The sequence below is a fragment of the Oncorhynchus keta genome, unplaced genomic scaffold (assembly GCF_023373465.1).
Source record: "Oncorhynchus keta strain PuntledgeMale-10-30-2019 unplaced genomic scaffold, Oket_V2 Un_scaffold_20464_pilon_pilon, whole genome shotgun sequence".
In the NCBI taxonomy this organism is placed as follows: domain Eukaryota; kingdom Metazoa; phylum Chordata; class Actinopteri; order Salmoniformes; family Salmonidae; genus Oncorhynchus; species Oncorhynchus keta.
In genome coordinates, this window is record NW_026290858.1 from 362,501 (window position 1) to 382,227 (window position 19,727).

General features: G+C 45.8%; 1 protein-coding gene across 2 annotated transcripts in view; it reads left to right on the forward strand.

Moving 5' to 3' along the window:
* LOC118382980 (hormonally up-regulated neu tumor-associated kinase homolog A-like) overlaps positions 1-19,511 on the forward strand; it is a 76,076-nt gene extending 56,565 nt beyond the window's left edge. The window contains exons 4-10 of one of the 2 annotated variants that reach the window (XM_052515072.1): positions 1,132-1,187; positions 5,511-5,646; positions 11,425-11,552; positions 13,691-13,817; positions 14,242-14,410; positions 17,161-17,320; positions 18,053-19,511. In XM_052515072.1, the coding sequence (XP_052371032.1) occupies positions 1,132-1,187; positions 5,511-5,646; positions 11,425-11,552; positions 13,691-13,817; positions 14,242-14,410; positions 17,161-17,320; positions 18,053-18,792 (1,516 nt within the window). In that variant the 3' untranslated portion in view covers positions 18,793-19,511. The remainder of the gene's footprint in view (positions 1-1,131; positions 1,188-5,510; positions 5,647-11,424; positions 11,553-13,690; positions 13,818-14,241; positions 14,411-17,160; positions 17,321-18,052) is intronic. The other variant, XM_052515073.1, reaches the window with a different exon arrangement.
* The last annotated feature ends 216 nt before the right edge of the window (positions 19,512-19,727 follow it).

Below are 19,727 nucleotides of genomic sequence, written 5' to 3' on the forward strand. Positions count from 1 at the left end.
ACACACACACACACACACACACACACACACACACACACACACACACACACACACACACACACACACACACAGGTAGAGGAGACACACACACACACACACACACACACACACACACACACACACACACACACACACACACACACACAGGTTGAGGGAGACACACACACACACACACACAGGTTGAGGGAGACACACACACACACACAGGTAGACACACACACACACAGGTACACACACACACAGGTAGACACACACACACACACACACACACACACACACACACACACACACACACACACTCACAGGTAGAGGGAGACACACACACACTCACAGGTAGAGGGAGACACACACACACACACAGGTAGAGGGAGACACACACACACACACAGGTAAGGTAGACACACACAGGTAGACACACACACACTCACACAAAGGTAGACACACACACACAGGTAGACACACACACGCACACACACAGGTAGAGGGAGACACACACACACACACACACACACACACACACACACACACACACACACACACACACACACACACACACACACACACGTAGAGGGAGACACACACACACACACACACAGGTAGAGGGAGACACACACACACACACACTCACAGAGGTAGACAGACACACACACACACTCACAGAGGTAGACACACACACGCACACACACTCACAGAGGTAGACACACACACGCACACACACTCACAGAGGTAGACACACACACACACACACACACACACACACACACACACACACACAGAGGTAGACACACACACACACACACACACACACACACAGAGGTAGACACACACACACACACACACACACACACACACACAGAGGTAGACACACACACACACACACACGCACACACACAGAGGTAGACACACACACAGAGGTAGACACACACACACACACACAGGTAGACACACACACAGACGTAGACACACACACACACGTAGACACACACAATGTAGGGAGGACAGTCTGAGTGATCAGAATATACTAATGTACTACCATACATTGACAGACGGTCGCAGTGTGTGCGTGGTCACTGTGCTGATAAGGTTGACCTCTGTGTTCTGTGTTGACCTCTGTGTGTGTCTGTCTCACAGGGACCTGAAAATTGAAAACCTGCTGTTGGATGAACAGGAACACATCAAGCTCATAGGTACAACTGTTTAATTAACCAACCCTGCTCTGTCTCTGTGTGTGTTAACCAACCCTGCTCTGTCTGTGTGTTAACCAACCCTGCTCTGTCTGTGTGTTAACCAACCCTGCTCTGTCTGTGTGTTAACCAACCCTGCTCTGTCTGTGTGTTAACCAACCCTGCTCTGTGTCTGTGTTAACCAACCCTGCTCTGTATCTGTGTCTGTGTTAACCAACCCTGCTCTGTCTCTGTCTGTGTGTTAACCAACCCTGCTCTGTGTCTGTGTTAACCAACCCTGCTCTGTCTCTGTCTGTGTGTTAACCAACCCTGCTCTGTGTGTGTGTTAACCAACCCTGCTCTGTCTCTGTGTTAACCAACCCTGCACTGTCTGTGTGTTAACCAACCCTGCTCTGTGTCTGTGTTAACCAACCCTGCTCTGTCTCTGTCTGTGTGTTAACCAACCCTGCTCTGTGTGTGTGTTAACCAACCCTGCTCTATCTCTGTTAACCAACCCTGCTCTGTCTCTGTGTTAACCAACCCTGCTCTGTCTCTGTGTTAACCAACCCTGCTCTATCTCTGTTAACCAACCCTGCTCTGTCTCTGTGTTAACCAACCCTGCTCTGTCTCTGTGTTAACCAACCCTGCTCTGTCTCTGTGTTAACCAACCCTGCTCTGTCTCTGTGTTAACCAACCCTGCTCTGTCTCTGTGTTAACCAACCCTGCTCTGTCTCTGTGTTAACCAACCCTGCTCTGTCTCTGTGTTAACCAACCCTGCTCTGTCTCTGTGTTAACCAACCCTGCTCTGTCTCTGTGTTAACCAACCCTGCTCTGTCTCTGTGTTAACCAACCCTGCTCTGTCTCTGTGTTAACCAACCCTGCTCTGTCTCTGTGTTAACCAACCCTGCTCTGTCTCTGTGTTAACCAACCCTGCTCTGTCTCTGTGTTAATCAACCCTGCTCTGTCTCTGTGTTAATCAACCCTGCTCTGTCTCTGTGTTTTAACCAACCCTGCTCTGTCTCTGTGTTTTAACCAACCCTGCTCTGTATCTGTCTCTGTGTTAACCAACCCTGCTCTGTCTCTGTGTTAACCAACCCTGCTCTGTCTCTGTGTTAACCAACCCTGCTCTGTCTCTGTGTTAATCAACCCTGCTCTGTCTCTGTGTTAATCAACCCTGCTCTGTCTCTGTGTGTTAACCAACCCTGCTCTGTCTCTGTGTTAACCAACCCTGCTCTGTGTTAATCAACCCTGCTCTGTGTCTGTGTTAACCAACCCTGCTCTGTCTCTGTGTTAACCAACCCTGCTTTGTCTCTGTGTTAACCAACCCTGCTCTGTCTGTGTGTTAACCAACCCTGATCTGTCTGTGTGTTAACCAACCCTGATCTGTCTCTGTGTTAACCAACCCTGCTCTGTCTCTGTGTTAACCAACCCTGCTCTGTCTCTGTGTTAACCAACCCTGCTCTGTCTCTGTGTTAATCAACCCTGCTCTGTCTCTGTGTTAATCAACCCTGCTCTGTCTCTGTGTTAACCAACCCTGCTCTGTCTCTGTGTTAACCAACCCTGCTCTGTCTCTGTGTTAACCAACCCTGCTCTGTCTGTGTGTTAACCAACCCTGCTCTGTCTCTGTGTTAACCAACCCTGCTCTGTCTCTGTGTTAATCAACCCTGCTCTGTGTCTGTGTTAACCAACCCTGCTCTGTCTCTGTGTTAACCAACCCTGCTCTGTCTCTGTGTTAATCAACCCTGCTCTGTGTCTGTGTTAACCAACCCTGCTCTGTCTCTGTGTTAACCAACCCTGCTTTGTCTCTGTGTTAACCAACCCTGCTCTGTCTGTGTGTTAACCAACCCTGCTCTGTCTGTGTGTTAACCAACCCTGATCTGTCTCTGTGTTAACCAACCCTGCTCTGTCTCTGTGTTAACCAACCCTGCTCTGTCTCTGTGTTAACCAACCCTGCTCTGTCTCTGTGTTAATCAACCCTGCTCTGTCTCTGTGTTAACCAACCCTGCTCTGTCTCTGTGTTAACCAACCCTGCTCTGTCTGTGTTAACCAACCCTGCTCTGTCTCTGTGTGTGTTAACCAACCCTGCTTAGTCTCTGTGTGTGTGTGTGTGTTAACCAACCCCTGCTTTGTCTCTCTGTGTGTGTGTGTGTTAACCAACCCTGCTTTGTCTCTCTGTGTGTGTGTGTTAACCAACCCCTGCTTTGTCTCTGTGTGTGTGTGTGTGTGTGTGTGTTAACCAACCCTTGCTTTCTCTCTCTGTGTGTGTGTTAACCAACCCCTGCTTTGTCTCTCTGTGTGTGTGTGTGTTAACCAACCCCTGCTTTGTCTCTCTCTCTCTCTCTCTCTGTGTGTTAACCAACCCCTGCTTTCTCTCTCTCTGTGTGTGTTAACCAACCCCTGCTTTGTCTCTCTCTCTCTCTCTCTCTCTCTCTCTCTCTCTGTGTGTGTTAACCAACTCCTGCGTTGTCTCTCTCTCTGTGTGTGTGTTAACCAACCCCTGCGTTGTCTCTCTCTCTCTCTGTGTGTGTGTGTTAACCAACCCGTGCTTGGTCTCTCTCTCTCTGTGTATTTTATATGTAACAAATTCAGCTGCAAAGGTTTCAGTTCCAGGAGTTAAAGTTGCCATCTTCTACAGAGGCTAAACAAACAGGCAGAAGATGATAACAGTAGCTGGGTCAGACAGAACCTCTGGTGTCTCCAGTAGCTGGGTCAGACAGAACCCTGGTGTCTCCAGTAGCTGGGTCAGACAGAACCTCTGGTGTCTCCAGTAGCTGGGTCAGACAGAACCTCTGGTGTCTCCAGTAGCTGGGCCAGACAGAACCTGGTGCTTCCAGTAGCTGGGTCAGACAGAACCTCTGGTGTCTCCAGTAGCTGGGTCAGACAGAACCTGGTGTCTCCAGTAGCTGGGTCAGACAGAACCTGGTGCCTCCAGTAGCTGGGTCAGACAGAACCCCTGGTCCCTCCAGTAGCTGGGTCAGACAGAACCTCTGGTCCCTCCAGTAGCTGGGTCAGACAGAACCTGGTGTCTCCAGTAGCTGGGTCAGACAGAACCTCTGGTCCCTCCAGAGCTGGGTCAGACAGAACCTGGTGTCTCCAGTAGCTGGGTCAGACAGAACCTGGTGTCTCCAGTAGCTGGGTCAGACAGAACCTCTGGTGTCTCCAGTAGCTGGGTCAGACAGAACCTGGTGTCTCCAGTAGCTGGGTCAGACAGAACCTCTGGTGTCTCCAGTAGCTGGGTCAGACAGAACCTCTGGTGTCTCCAGTAGCTGGGTCAGACAGAACCTGGTGTCTCCAGTAGCTGGGTCAGACAGAACCTGGTCCCTCCAGTAGCTGGGTCAGACAGAACCTGGTGTCTCCAGTAGCTGGGTCAGACAGAACCTGGTGTCTCCAGTAGCTGGGTCAGACAGAACCTGGTGTCTCCAGTAGCTGGGTCAGACAGAACCTGGTCCCTCCAGTAGCTGGGTCAGACAGAACCTGGTGTCTCCAGTAGCTGGGTCAGACAGAACCTGGTGCTTCCAGTGATAGAACTCATTTTTTAACCATCCATGTTTATTGGACATAATCTGAAAACCAAAACAAACTGCAAAAGCATCCAACACGTTTGTAGAGTCACAAGCCTCATGTCTTCACTGCATGTTAGGAACAGGGGACCAAATCCTACACTTTTGACTACTTTAATACAGTAGAGTTGACACCTTTAAATGGGGATCTACATTCTTTCTTTCCTAAATGGTAAAACACAAATGGATTTTTGCATTTAATACATTTTGTTTTTTAAAGTAACCTTTATTCAACTAGGCGAGACAGTTAAGAACAAATTCTCATTTACAATGACGGCCCCCATTATAATATATACATTATAAAACCAAACAACTCATTAATAACAGATAATATACATTATAAAACCCAAACAACTCATTAATAAACAGATAATATACATTATAAAACCCAACAGCTCATTAATAAACAGATAATATACATTATAAAACCAAACAGCTCATTAATAACAGATAATATACATTATAAAACCAAACTCATTAATAACAGATAATATACATTATAAAACCAAACAGCTCATTAATAACAGATAATATACATTATAAAACCCAAACAACTCATTAATAACAGATAATATACATTATAAAACCAAACAGCTCATTAATAACAGATAATATACATTATAAAATAAACAACTCATTAATAACAGATAATATACATTACCGTTCAAAAGTTTGGGGTCACTTAGAAATGTCCTTGTTTTTCCACCTTTCTAACTAGTTCCGTCTTCATGTTGCTCTCCCTCTTTCACACCTTAATGACATTCAGAACCTGTCTCGTCCCCTGTAGATTTTGGGCTCAGTAACTGTGCAGGGATCCTGGGTTACTCAGACCCGTTCAGTACGCAGTGCGGGAGTCCAGCCTACGCTGCTCCAGAACTACTGTCCCGCAAGAAGTACGGCCCCAAGGTGGACGTCTGGTCCATGTGAGTATGCTCTGCTTTTTTTTTTTACACGTTATTTCTTAATAGCTAGGTTACTCGTTGGTTATTACTGCACGGTCGGAACTAGAAGCACAAGCATTTACATTAACATCTGCTAACCATGTGTTTGTGACCAATAACATTTGATTTGATTACATAAACCATACAACTGACAGGTTTTATACACAACCGTTTACAACAAACAGATTTCATGTCTACCGTTTACAACAAACAGATTTCATGTCTACCGTTTACAACAAACAGATTTCATGTCTACAACAATACGTCTCATATCTACAACAATACGTCTCATATCTACAACAATACGTCTCATATCTACAACAATACGTCTCATGTCTACAACAATACGTCTCATGTCTACAACAATACGTCTCATGTCTACAACAATACGTCTCATGTTTACAACAATACGTCTCATGTTTACAACAATACGTCTCATATCTACAACAATACGTCTCATGTTACAACAATACGTCTCATGTCTACAACAATACGTCTCATATCTACAACAATACGTCTCATATCTACAACAATACGTCTCATATCTACAACAATACGTCTCATGTCTACAACAATACATCTCATCTACAACATATCTACAACAATACGTCTCATATCTACAACAATACGTCTCACGTCTCATATCTACAACAATACGTCTCATATCTACAACAATACGTCTCATGTCTACAACAATACGTCTCATGTCTCATGTCTACAACAATACGTCTCATATCTACAACAATACGTCTCACATGTCTCTACAACAATACGTCTCATGTCTACGTCTCAATATACGTCTCATGTCTACAACAATACGTCTCATGTCTACAACAATACGTCTCATATCTACAACAATACGTCTCATATCTACAACAATACGTCTCATATCTACAACAATACGTCTCATGTCTACAACAATACGTCTCATATCTACAACAATACGTCTCATATCTACAACAATACGTCTCATATCTACAACAATACGTCTCATGTCTACAACAATACGTCTCATGTCTACAACAATACGTCTCATATCTACAACAATACGTCTCATATCTACAACAATACGTCTCATGTCTACAACAATACGTCTCATGTCTACAACAATACGTCTCATGTCTACAACAATACGTCTCATGTCTACAACAATACGTCTCATATCTACAACAATACGTCTCATATCTACAACAATACGTCTCATGTCTACAACAATACGTCTCATGTCTACAACAATACGTCTCATGTCTACAACAATACGTCTCATGTCTACAACAATACGTCTCATGTCTACAACAATACGTCTCATGTCTACAACAATACGTCTCATGTCTACAACAATACGTCTCATGTCGTCTCATATCTACAACAATACGTCTCATATCTACAACAATACGTCTCATGTCTACAACAATACGTCTCATGTCTACAACAATACGTCTCATGTCTACAACAATACGTCTCATGTCTACAACAATACGTCTCATGTCTACAACAATACATCTCATGTCTACAACAATACGTCTCATGTCTACAACAATACGTCTCATGTCTACAACAATACGTCTCATATCTACAACAATACGTCTCATGTCTACAACAATACGTCTCATATCTACAACAATACGTCTCATATCTACAACAATACGTCTCATGTCTATCTACAACAATACGTCTCATATCTACAACAATACATCTCATGTCTACAACAATACGTCTCATATCTACAACAATACGTCTCATGTCTACAACAATACGTCTCATGTCTCTCATATCTACAACAATACGTCTCATGTCTACAACAATACGTCTCATGTCTACAACAATACGTCTCATATCTACAACAATACGTCTCATGTCTACAACAATACGTCTCATGTCTACAACAATACGTCTCATGTCTACAACAATACGTCTCATATCTACAACAATACGTCTCATATCTACAACAATACGTCTCATGTCTACAACAATACGTCTCATGTCTACAACAATACGTCTCATGTCTACAACAATACGTCTCATATCTACAACAATACGTCTCATGTCTACAACAATACGTCTCATGTCTACCGTCTACAACAATACGTCTCATGTCTACAACAATACGTCTCATATCTACAACAATACGTCTCATATCTACAACAATACGTCTCATGTCTACAACAATACGTCTCATATCTACAACAATACGTCTCATATCTACAACAATACGTCTCATATCTACAACAATACGTCTCATGTCTACAACAATACGTCTCATATCTACAACAATACGTCTCATGTCTACAACAATACGTCTCATGTCTACAACAATACGTCTCACGTCTACAACAATACGTCTCATGTCTCAATACGTCTCATCTACAACAATACGTCTCATATCTACAACAATACGTCTCATGTCTACAACAATACGTCTCATGTCTACAACAATACGTCTCATGTCTACAACAATACGTCTCATGTCTACAACAATACGTCTCATGTCTACAACAATACGTCTCATGTCTACAACAATACGTCTCATATCTACAACAATACGTCTCATGTCTACAACAATACGTCTCATATCTACAACAATACGTCTCATATCTACAACAATACGTCTCACGTCTACAACAATACGTCTCATGTCTACAACAATACGTCTCATGTCTACAACAATACGTCTCATATCTACAACAATACGTCTCATATCTACAACAATACGTCTCATGTCTACAACAATACGTCTCATATCTACAACAATACGTCTCATGTCTACAACAATACGTCTCACGTCTACAACAATACGTCTCATGTCTACAACAATACGTCTCATATCTACAACAATACGTCTCATATCTACAACAATACGTCTCACGTCTACAACAATACGTCTCATGTCTACAACAATACGTCTCATATCTACAACAATACGTCTCATGTCTACAACAATACGTCTCATATCTACAACAATACGTCTCATGTCTACAACAATACGTCTCATATCTACAACAATACGTCTCATGTCTACAACAATACGTCTCATATCTACAACAATACGTCTCACGTCTACAACAATACGTCTCATGTCTACAACAATACGTCTCACGTCTACAACAATACGTCTCATATCTACAACAATACGTCTCATGTCTACAACAATACGTCTCATGTCTACAACAATACGTCTCATATCTACAACAATACGTCTCATGTCTACAACAATACGTCTCATGTCTACAACAATACGTCTCATGTCTACAACAATACGTCTCATGTCTACAACAATACGTCTCATATCTACAACAATACGTCTCATGTCTACAACAATACGTCTCATGTCTACAACAATACGTCTCATGTCTACAACAATACGTCTCATGTCTACAACAATACGTCTCATGTCTACGTCTCATGTCTACAACAATACGTCTCATGTCTACAACAATACGTCTCATGTCTACAACAATACGTCTCATATCTACAACAATACGTCTCATGTCTACAACAATACGTCTCATGTCTACAACAATACGTCTCATGTCTACAACAATACGTCTCATGTCTACAACAATACGTCTCATGTCTACAACAATACGTCTCATGTCTACAACAATACGTCTCATATCTACAACAATACGTCTCACGTCTACAACAATACGTCTCATGTCTACAACAATACGTCTCATGTCTACAACAATACGTCTCATGTCTACAACAATACGTCTCATATCTACAACAATACGTCTCACGTCTACAACAATACGTCTCACGTCTACAACAATACGTCTCATGTCTACAACAATACGTCTCATATCTACAACAATACGTCTCACGTTTACAACAATACGTCTCATGTCTACAACAATACGTCTCATGTCTACAACAATACGTCTCATATCTACAACAATACGTCTCATGTCTACAACAATACGTCTCATATCTACAACAACAATCTACAACAACGTCTCATGTCTACAACAACAATACGTCTCATATCTACAACAATACGTCTCACGTCTACAACAATACGTCTCATATCTACAACAATACGTCTCATGTCTACAACAATACGTCTCATATCTACAACAATACGTCTCATGTCTACAACAATACGTCTCATATCTACAACAATACGTCTCACGTCTACAACAATACGTCTCATATCTACAACAATACGTCTCATGTCTACAACAATACGTCTCATATCTACAACAATACGTCTCATATCTACAACAATACGTCTCATGTCTACAACAATACGTCTCATATCTACAACAATACGTCTCATGTCTACAACAATACGTCTCATGTCTACAACAATACGTCTCATATCTACAACAATACGTCTCATATCTACAACAATACGTCTCATGTCTACAACAATACGTCTCATGTCTACAACAATACGTCTCATATCTACAACAATATCTACAACAATCTACAACAATACGTCTCATATCTACAACAATACGTCTCATGTCTACAACAATACGTCTCATGTCTACAACAATACGTCTCATGTCTACAACAATACGTCTCATGTCTACAACAATACGTCTACAACAATACGTCTCACAACAATACGTCTCACGTCTACAACAATACGTCTCATGTCTACAACAATACGTCTCATGTCTACAACAAACAATCTACAACAATCTCATATCTACAACAATACGTCTCATATCTACAACAATACGTCTCATGTCTACAACAATACGTCTCATGTCTACAACAATACGTCTCATGTCTACAACAATACGTCTCACGTCTACAACAATACGTCTCACGTCTACAACAATACGTCTCACGTCTACAACAATACGTCTCATATCTACAACAATACGTCTCATGTCTACAACAATACGTCTCATATCTACAACAATACGTCTCATATCTACAACAATACGTCTCATGTCTACAACAATACGTCTCATGTCTACAACAATACGTCTCATATCTACAACAATACGTCTCATATCTACAACAATACGTCTCATGTCTACAACAATACGTCTCATGTCTACAACAATACGTCTCATGTCTACAACAATACGTCTCATGTCTACAACAATACGTCTCATATCTACAACAATACGTCTCATATCTACAACAATACGTCTCATGTCTACAACAATACGTCTCATATCTACAACAATACGTCTCACGTCTACAACAATACGTCTCATATCTACAACAATACGTCTCATATCTACAACAATACGTCTCATATCTACAACAATACGTCTCACGTCTACAACAACTACGTCTCATGTCATTCACACACCCTATTTCTCTGTCAGAATAAATACTTCTAGACTGTAAACAGTAAAGACATCTATTCGAACTACGAGATCACTTCTCAACCAGTTCACTAGAACTCATGTATTATGACATTTATTGGTGGCTGGGTGAGTGTTGTACAACACGGGTCATAACGTTCCTGTTTCCATGACAGTGGAGTGTTGAGTGTTGTACACGGGTGGGTGAGTGTTGTACATGGGTGGGTAACGTTCCTGTTTCCATGACAGTGGAGTGTTGAGTGTTGTCTGGGTAGTGTTGTAGAGCACGGGCGCTTGTGAGTGTTGTACACGGGTGGGTAACGTTCCTGTTTCCATGACAGTGGAGTGGTGAGTGTTGTACACGGGTGGGTGAGTGTTGTACACGGGTGGGTGAGTGTTGTACACGGGTGTCTCATGGTGAGTGTTGTACATCGAGACAGCAGTGTTGTACGGGTGTGTAATGTTCCTGTGCATGTTGCCCTTACAGAGGAGTGAACATGTACGCCATGCTGACCGGCAGCCTTCCCTTCACCGTGGAGCCCTTCAGTCTCAGGGCTCTGCACCAGAAGATGGTGGACAAGGATATGAACCCTCTACCGCCCTCTCTCTCTACAGGTACACACAGAGACGAGCACACAGAGACAGACACACAGAGAGGAGAGCACACAGAGACAGACACACAGAGAGGAGAGCAGACAGAGACGAGAGCAGACAGAGACGAGAGCAGACGAGAGCAGACAGAGACGAGACAGACAGAGACGAGAGCAGACAGAGACGAGCAGACAGAGACGAGCAGACAGAGCAGACAGAGATCACAGAGACGAGAGCAGACAGAGAGGAGAGCAGACAGAGACGAGCAGACAGAGTGCAGACAGAGAGGAGAGACAGAGGAGAGCAGACAGAGACGAGAGCAGACAGAGCAGACAGAGACGAGCAGACAGAGACAGAGACAGAGAGAGCAGACAGAGAGCAGACGAGAGCAGACAGACAGAGCAGACGAGAGCAGACAGAGACGAGAGCAGAGACAGAGACGAGAGCAGACAGAGAGAGCAGACAGAGCAGACAGAGCAGACAGAGAGCAGACAGAGACGAGAGCAGAGAGACAGAGAGGAGAGCAGACAGAGACGAGAGCGAGAGCAGAGAGCAGACGAGCAGACAGACAGAGACGAGAGCAGACAGAGAGAGAGACAGAGAGAGCAGACAGAGCAGAGAGAGACAGAGCAGAGCAGAGAGTAGCAGACAGAGACGAGAGCAGACAGAGACAGAGAGCAGACAGAGACAGAGAGCAGACAGAGAGGAGAGCAGACAGAGACAGAGGGGAGAGCAGACAGAGAGTAGCAGACAGAGAGGAGAGCAGACAGAGAGGAGAGCAGACAGAGACGAGACGAGCAGACAGAGACGAGCAGCACACAGAGACGAGAGCACACAGAGACGAGAGCACACAGAGAGGAGAGCAGACAGAGAGGAGAGCAGACAGAGAGGAGAGCAGACAGAGAGCGAGAGCAGACAGAGACGAGCAGACAGACAGAGACGAGAGCAGACAGAGAGGAGAGCAGACAGAGAGGAGAGCAGACAGAGAGGAGAGCAGACAGAGAGGAGAGCAGACAGAGACAGACACAGACAGAGCAGACAGAGACGAGCAGACAGAGACGAGAGCAGACAGAGACGAGAGCAGACAGAGAGAGAGCAGACAGAGACAGACAGAGCAGACAGAGACGAGAGCAGACAGAGACGAGCAGACAGAGAGGAGAGCAGACAGAGAGGAGAGCAGACAGAGGGAGAGGAGAGCAGACAGCAGAGGAGAGCAGACAGAGAGCAGAGAGCAGACAGAGAGGAGAGCAGACAGAGAGGAGAGCAGACAGAGAGGAGAGCAGACAGAGACGAGAGCAGACAGAGACGAGAGCAGACAGAGAGTAGCAGACAGAGAGTAGCAGACAGAGACGAGAGCACAGAGACGAGAGCACACAGAGACGAGAGCACACAGAGACGAGAGCAGACAGAGACGAGCAGACAGAGACAGACACACAGAGACGAGAGCAGACAGAGACAGACACACAGAGACGAGAGCACACAGAGACAGACACAGAAAACAAATGTGCCAAAACAAGAGGAGAGCAGACAGAGGAGAGCAGACAGAGACGAGAGCAGACAGAGGAGAGCAGACAGAGAGGGAGAGCAGACAGAGACGAGAGCAGACAGAGAGGAGAGCACACACAGAGCAGACAGAGAGGAGAGGCAGAGCAGACAGAGGAGAGCACACAGAGCAGACAGAGGAGAGCAGACAGAGAGCAGACAGAGAGGAGAGCAGACAGAGACGAGCAGACAAGAGCAGACAGAGACAGAGCACACAGAGACACAGACAGAGACGAGAGACAGAGAGTGGCTGGACAGACACAGTGGCCAAAACAAGTGGCGGCTGTTTTCTTGTTTTTCAAATCCCAGATTGTAGCTTTAACAAATTCTCACCCCATTCCCTCTTCTCTCTCTCTCTCTCTCTCTCCTCCTCTCTCTCCATCTCTCTCTTGCTCTCTTCCCTCCTCTCTGTCTCTCTCTCTCCCCCTCCATCCCCCTCCCCTCCCTCCTCCTCTCTCTCCCCCTCTCCTCTCTCTCCCCTCCTCTCTCTCCCTCCTCCCCTCTCTCTCTCCCCCTCTCCCTCCTCCCCCTCTCCCCTCCTCTCTCTCCCCCTCTCCCCTTCTCTCTCCCCCTCTCCCCCTCTCCCCCTCCCCTTCTCTCTCCCCTCTATCTCTCCACAGCGGCCATCTGTCTAATGAAGAAGCTGTTAGAACCAGATCCAGCTAAGAGACCCAACATCCACCAGGTCATGTCTGACTCCTGGCTACAACTGGCTAACGCTAACACTGGAGCACCCTACCTCAACAGGTACAGACACAGGTCAACTGGCTAACGCTAAAGCTAAATGCTAACACTGGAGCACCCAGGTACCTCAACAGGTACAGGTACAGACACAGGTCAACTGGCTAACGCTAACACTAACACTGGAGCACCCTACCTCAACAGGTACAGACACAGGTCAACTGGCTAATGCTAACACTGGAGCACCCTACCTCAACAGGTACACACACAGGTCAACTGGCTAATGCTAAATAACACTGGAGCACCCTACCTCAACAGGTACACACACAGGTCAACTGGCTAACGCTAAAGCTAACACTGGAGCACCCTACCTCAACAGGTACACACACAGGTCAACTGGCTAACGCTAAAGCTAACACTGGAGCACCCTACCTCAACAGGTACACACACACACACAAGTCTGATGGCTGACGTCTCTCTGTCTCTCTAGGATCCACATTGAGGAGATCAACCACATGGTATTACTGCATATGACAGAGAGGATGGGCTACAAACACAGCGAGGTGCTGAGTGCCGTGCTCACCAACAGAGCCTGTCACACCCTGGCTGTCTACTTCCTGCTCAACAACAAGATGAAGAGGCTCTCCAAGGAGTACAGGGTAGGTTAGGAAACACTACACTTTATAATAACACACTTTAGCACACAACACCTGGAGTACAGGCTAGGTTAGGGTAAACAACACCTGGAGTACAGGCTAGGTTAGGGTAAACAACACCTGGAGTACAGGCTAGGTTAGGGTAAACAACACCTGGAGTACAGGCTAGGTTAGGGTAAACAACACCTGGAGTACAGGCTAGGTTAGGGTAAACAACACCTGGAGTACAGGCTAGGTTAGGGTAAACAACACCTGGAGTACAGGCTAGGTTAGGGTAAACAACACCTGGAGTACAGGCTAGGTTAGGGTAAACAACACCTGGAGTACAGGCTAGGTTAGGGTAAACAACACCTGGAGTACAGGCTAGGTTAGGGTAAACAACACCTGGAGTACAGGCTAGGGTTAGGGTAAACAACACCTGGAGTACAGGCTAGGTTAGGGTAAACAACACCTAAAGGCAGGGTAAACAACACCTGGAGTACAGGCTAGGTTAGGGTAAACAACACCTGGAGTACAGGCTAGGTTAGGGTAAACAACACCTGGAGTACAGGCTAAACAACACCTGGGTTGGGTAAACAACATCTGGAGTACAGGCTAGGGTTGGGTAAACAACACCTGGAGTACAGGCTAGGGTAGGGTAAACAACACCCTGAGTACAGGCTAGGGTACTGGGTAAAAACACCTGGAGTACAGGCTAGGTTATTCTCTGGTAAACAACACCTGTTAGTACAGGCTAGGTTAGGGTAAACAACACCTGTTAATACAGGCTAGGTTAGGGTAAACAACACCTGGAGTACAGGCTAGGTTAGGGTAAACAACACCTGGAGTACAGGCTAGGTTAGGGTAAACAACACCTGGAGTACAGGCTAGGTTAGGGTAAGGAAACCAAACATCTGGAGTACAGGCTAGGTTACTGGTAAACAACACCTGGAGTACAGGCTAGGTTAGGGTAAACAACACCTGTTAGTACAGGCTTAGGTTAGGGTAAACACCTGGAAACCACCTGTTACAGGCTAGGTTAGGGTAAACAACACAGTCTCTGTTAAACCACCTGTTAATAACAGGAACTTACTGTAATGTAGGAAACCTCTGTTAAACCACCTGTTAATAGCAGGAACTTACTGTAATTATACATCTCTGTTAAACCACCTGTTAATGACAGGAGCTTACTGTAATGTAAGGAAACCACCTGTTAATGACAGGAACTTACTGTAATTATCGTCTCTGTTAAACCACCTGTTAATAACAGGAACTTACTGTAATTATATTCTCTGTTAAACCACCTGTTAATGACAGGAGCTTACTGTAATGTAAGGAAACCACCTGTTAATGACAGGAACTTACTGTAATTATATTCTCTGTTAAACCACCTGTTAATGACAGGAACTTACTGTAATGTAAGGAAACCACCTGGTCCTTCTGTAGCACAGTTGGTAGAGCATGGCGCTTGTAACGCCAGGGTAGTGGGTTCGATTCCGGGACCACCCATACGTAGAATGTATGCACACATGACTGTAAGTCGCTTTGGATAAAAGAGTCTGCTAAATGGCATATATTATTATTATTATTAATGACAGGAACTTACTGTAATTATATTCTCTGTTAAACCACCTGTTAATGACAGGAGCTTACTGTAATGTAAGGAAACCACCTGTTAACAACAGGAGCTTACTGTAATTATAGTCTCTGTTAAACCACCTGTTAATAACAGGAACTTACTGTAATTATAGTCTCTGTTAAACCACCTGTTAATAACAGGAACTTACTGTAATGTAAGGAAACCACCTGTTAATGACAGGAACTTACTGTAATGTAAGGAAACCACCTGTTAATAACAGGAACTTACTGTAATGTAAGGAAACCACCTGTTAATGACAGGAACTTACTGTAATGTAAGGAAACCACCTGTTAATGACAGGAGCTTACTGTAATGTAAGGAAACCACCTGTTAATGACAGGAACTTACTGTAATGTAAGGAAACCACCTGTTTATAACAGGAACTTACTGTAATGTAAGGAAACCACCTGTTAATGACAGGAGCTTACTGTAATTATATTCTCTGTTAAACCACCTGTTAATGACAGGAACTTACTGTAATGTAAGGAAACCACCTGTTAATAACAGGAGCTTACTGTAATTATAGTCTCTGTTAAACCACCTGTTAATGACAGGAACTTACTGTAATGTAAGGAAACCACCTGTTAATGACAGGAGCTTACTGTAATTATATTCTCTGCACGAAAAGCAGTAGGCGTAACTCTAGAATAATGCTTGAATTGTAATCATATTTATTATAATGTTTTCATAACAATGTAAAGTAAGTCTTGTCAGAGCCCGAACGGCTCATATGGCAGGAGCCAATCTCCTGTTTCTGTTGAGTGAGGAAGCTTGATGTTCTCCAGGAGAAGGTGTACCAGGTTGTAATAACGTCTCAGTCCTCTAGGAGAAGGTGTACCAGGTTGAATACACGTTGAAATAACGTCTCAGTCCTCTAGAAGGTGTACCAGGTTGTATAAACGTTGAAATAACGTCTCTGTCCTCTAGGAGAAGGTCTACCAGGTTGTATAAATGTTGAAATAACGTCTCTGTCCTCCAGGAGAAGGTGTACCAGGTTGTATAAACGTTGAAATAACGTCTCTGTCCTCTAGGAGAAGGTGTACCAGGTTGTATAAATGTTGTAATAACGTCTCTGTCCTCCAGGAGAAGGTGTACCAGGTTGTATAAACGTTGAAATAACGTCTCTGTCCTCCAGGAGAAGGTGTACCAGGAGAAGGAGAAGAAGACAGAGAAGAATGAGTACTTCCAGACCCAGTGGAGGAAACACGTAGAGAAGGTCACCATCCCTCCTAAACAGACTCCCGTCTACCTGGCCGTCAGCAAGGGCCCGAGCAAGGAGAAGAAGCACAGGAATGGTGAGACCAGAGAGAGAGAAACACACTCAGACAGACAGACAAACAGACAGGCACTGACTGCTCTCAACAACAATGGACCTCCATCCCTCCCCTCCCTCCACTCCATCCCTCAACTCCATCTCACCTCTCCCCTCCCCTCCATCCCTCTCCTCCACTCCATCCCTCCACCCCTCCCCTCCATCCCATCCCTCCCCTCCTCCTCCACTCCATCCCTCCACCCTCCCCTCCATCCCTCTCCATCCCTCCACCCGTCCCCTCCCCTCCTCCTCCTCTCCATCCCTCCACCCCTCCTCCCCTCCATCCCTCCACCCCTCCCCTCCATCCCACCCCTCCCCTCTCCCCTCCACTCCATCCCTCCACCCCTCCCCTCCATCCCTCTCCTCCACTCCATCCCTCCATCCCTCCCCTCCATCCCACCCCTCCCCTCCATCCCTCCACAAGGGAAGTCTAGGTAAAAAGTTAGAGGAAAACCCGCCTCAGTCTTCTGAAAATCTAACCCTAAGATAGTTTGATTATTCAGTGAGACATTTACACACATTTTCATGCCAGAGACACACCAGAATGGCTTTTCAAGAGGTGTTGAGTGTTCCTGAGTGGTCCAGTCTCATGGACTGATTGGTTTTATTTTAGGGTAAAAAGACCACCGTTGTGTGGTCAGCCCAGAAGGTAACACTCTTCCTCTCTCTCCTCTTCCTCTCTCTCCTCTTCCTCTCTCTCCTCTTCCTCTCTCAGGTCTGCTGCGAGCGGTGACGGGTAACTTCCACCGTGCCTCTCCTCTCGCCCCGTCCGGCACCGTTGCCTCATCCTCCATGGAATACCTAGAGATCCACCCCCTCTTCCCCCGCACGTCCCAGCCAACCAGGCACTTAGAAACCCTCCAGGCAGCCAATACCAGCCCTGACCACATCCCCGCCCCCCCGGCTCCGTCTCCAATCGGCATGCACTCCTACGACTCCCTCGCCAAAGCTGAGACAATCGACGACGTCGTGGTCCCCGCCTCGGCCACACCCTGGTACAAACTGACCAATGGGACCTTCTCTCCTCCGCGACACGTCTCAGCCTTCCACCCTGATTCGTCCTACCTAAAAAAGGCGACTATCCCCAGCCCCCCCGTCCTCATCGTCAACCCCCAGCCAAAAAACTCCTCCTCCAACTCGGGTGACAACCCCCCTAGTATCTTCGGCAGCCCCCCGGGAGGTTCTGCCTTCTCCCCGCCCAAATCAGCCTTCAGTCCCCTCAACCCGTCCTCTGCGTTCAGTCCTCCGTCCGCCGGGGGCAGCGTTGAGCCAGACAGCCCCCAGCACAGCAAGTTCCCCTCTATGGGCATCGGTCAGATCCTGAAGAAGAAGGGTCCCTTCCAGCCGTTCAGTTTGAGGGCGGAGCAAGCGGTGGAGGAGGAGCTGGTGTCTCCGCCCCCGTACCACATGCAGACGCTGCTCTGCGCCTCCGGGGCGCTCAAGACCCTCTGCTGAAGCATTGTGGGTAGCGGTACAAAGATGATGATGTGGCTCTGGTCCAAAGTAGTGCACTGTGAAACGAGGGGATAGGGTGGGGTCGTTTTTGAGAGAGTTCACTCCTGAGCAGCCTTGGATTTCGTCCTCTGCAGAGGCAGTCGCCATGACAACACTACGACTCTAGAGACCCTCTTGGTGTTACAGAGATAAACTATTGTAATAATAGTAATTAATGCATTAAACATTAAAGACAGAGAAAGATTAAGGTGGATAAAATGCCACTTTGTCAACGAGTGTTTCGGCTGACTAAAGGCCTTTGTTGTGACACCGGTGACTGGAACACGTGACCAACCAAGCTCCACAGTGTTACCCGTCATTGTTGTATATTGTGCTGTGAGAGAGAGCTGAGTGACACACACACACACAGAGAGAGAGAGAGAGCTGAGTGACACAGAGAGAGAAAGAGAGAGAGCTGAGTGACACACACACACAGAGAGAGAGAGAGAGCTGAGTGACACAGAGAGAGAAAGAGAGAGAGAGAGCTGAGTGACAAACACACAGAGAGAGAGAGCTGAGTGACACACACACACACACAGAGAGCTGAGTGACACACACAGAGAGCTGAGTGACACACAGAGAGAGAGAGAGCTGAGTGACACACACAGAGAGAGAGAGCTGAGTGACACACACAGAGAGAGAGAGAGCTGAGTGGCACAGAGAGAGAGAGAGAGAGCTGAGTGACACACAGAGAGAGAGAGAGAGAGAGAGAGAGAGAGAGAGAGAGAGAGAGCTGAGTGACACAGAGAGAGAGAGAGAGAGAGAGAGAGAGAGAGAGAGAGAGAGCTGAGTGACACACACACACACACACAGAGCTGAGTGACACACACACACACACACACACACACACACACACACACACACACACACACAGAGAGAGCTGAATGATCCATGTC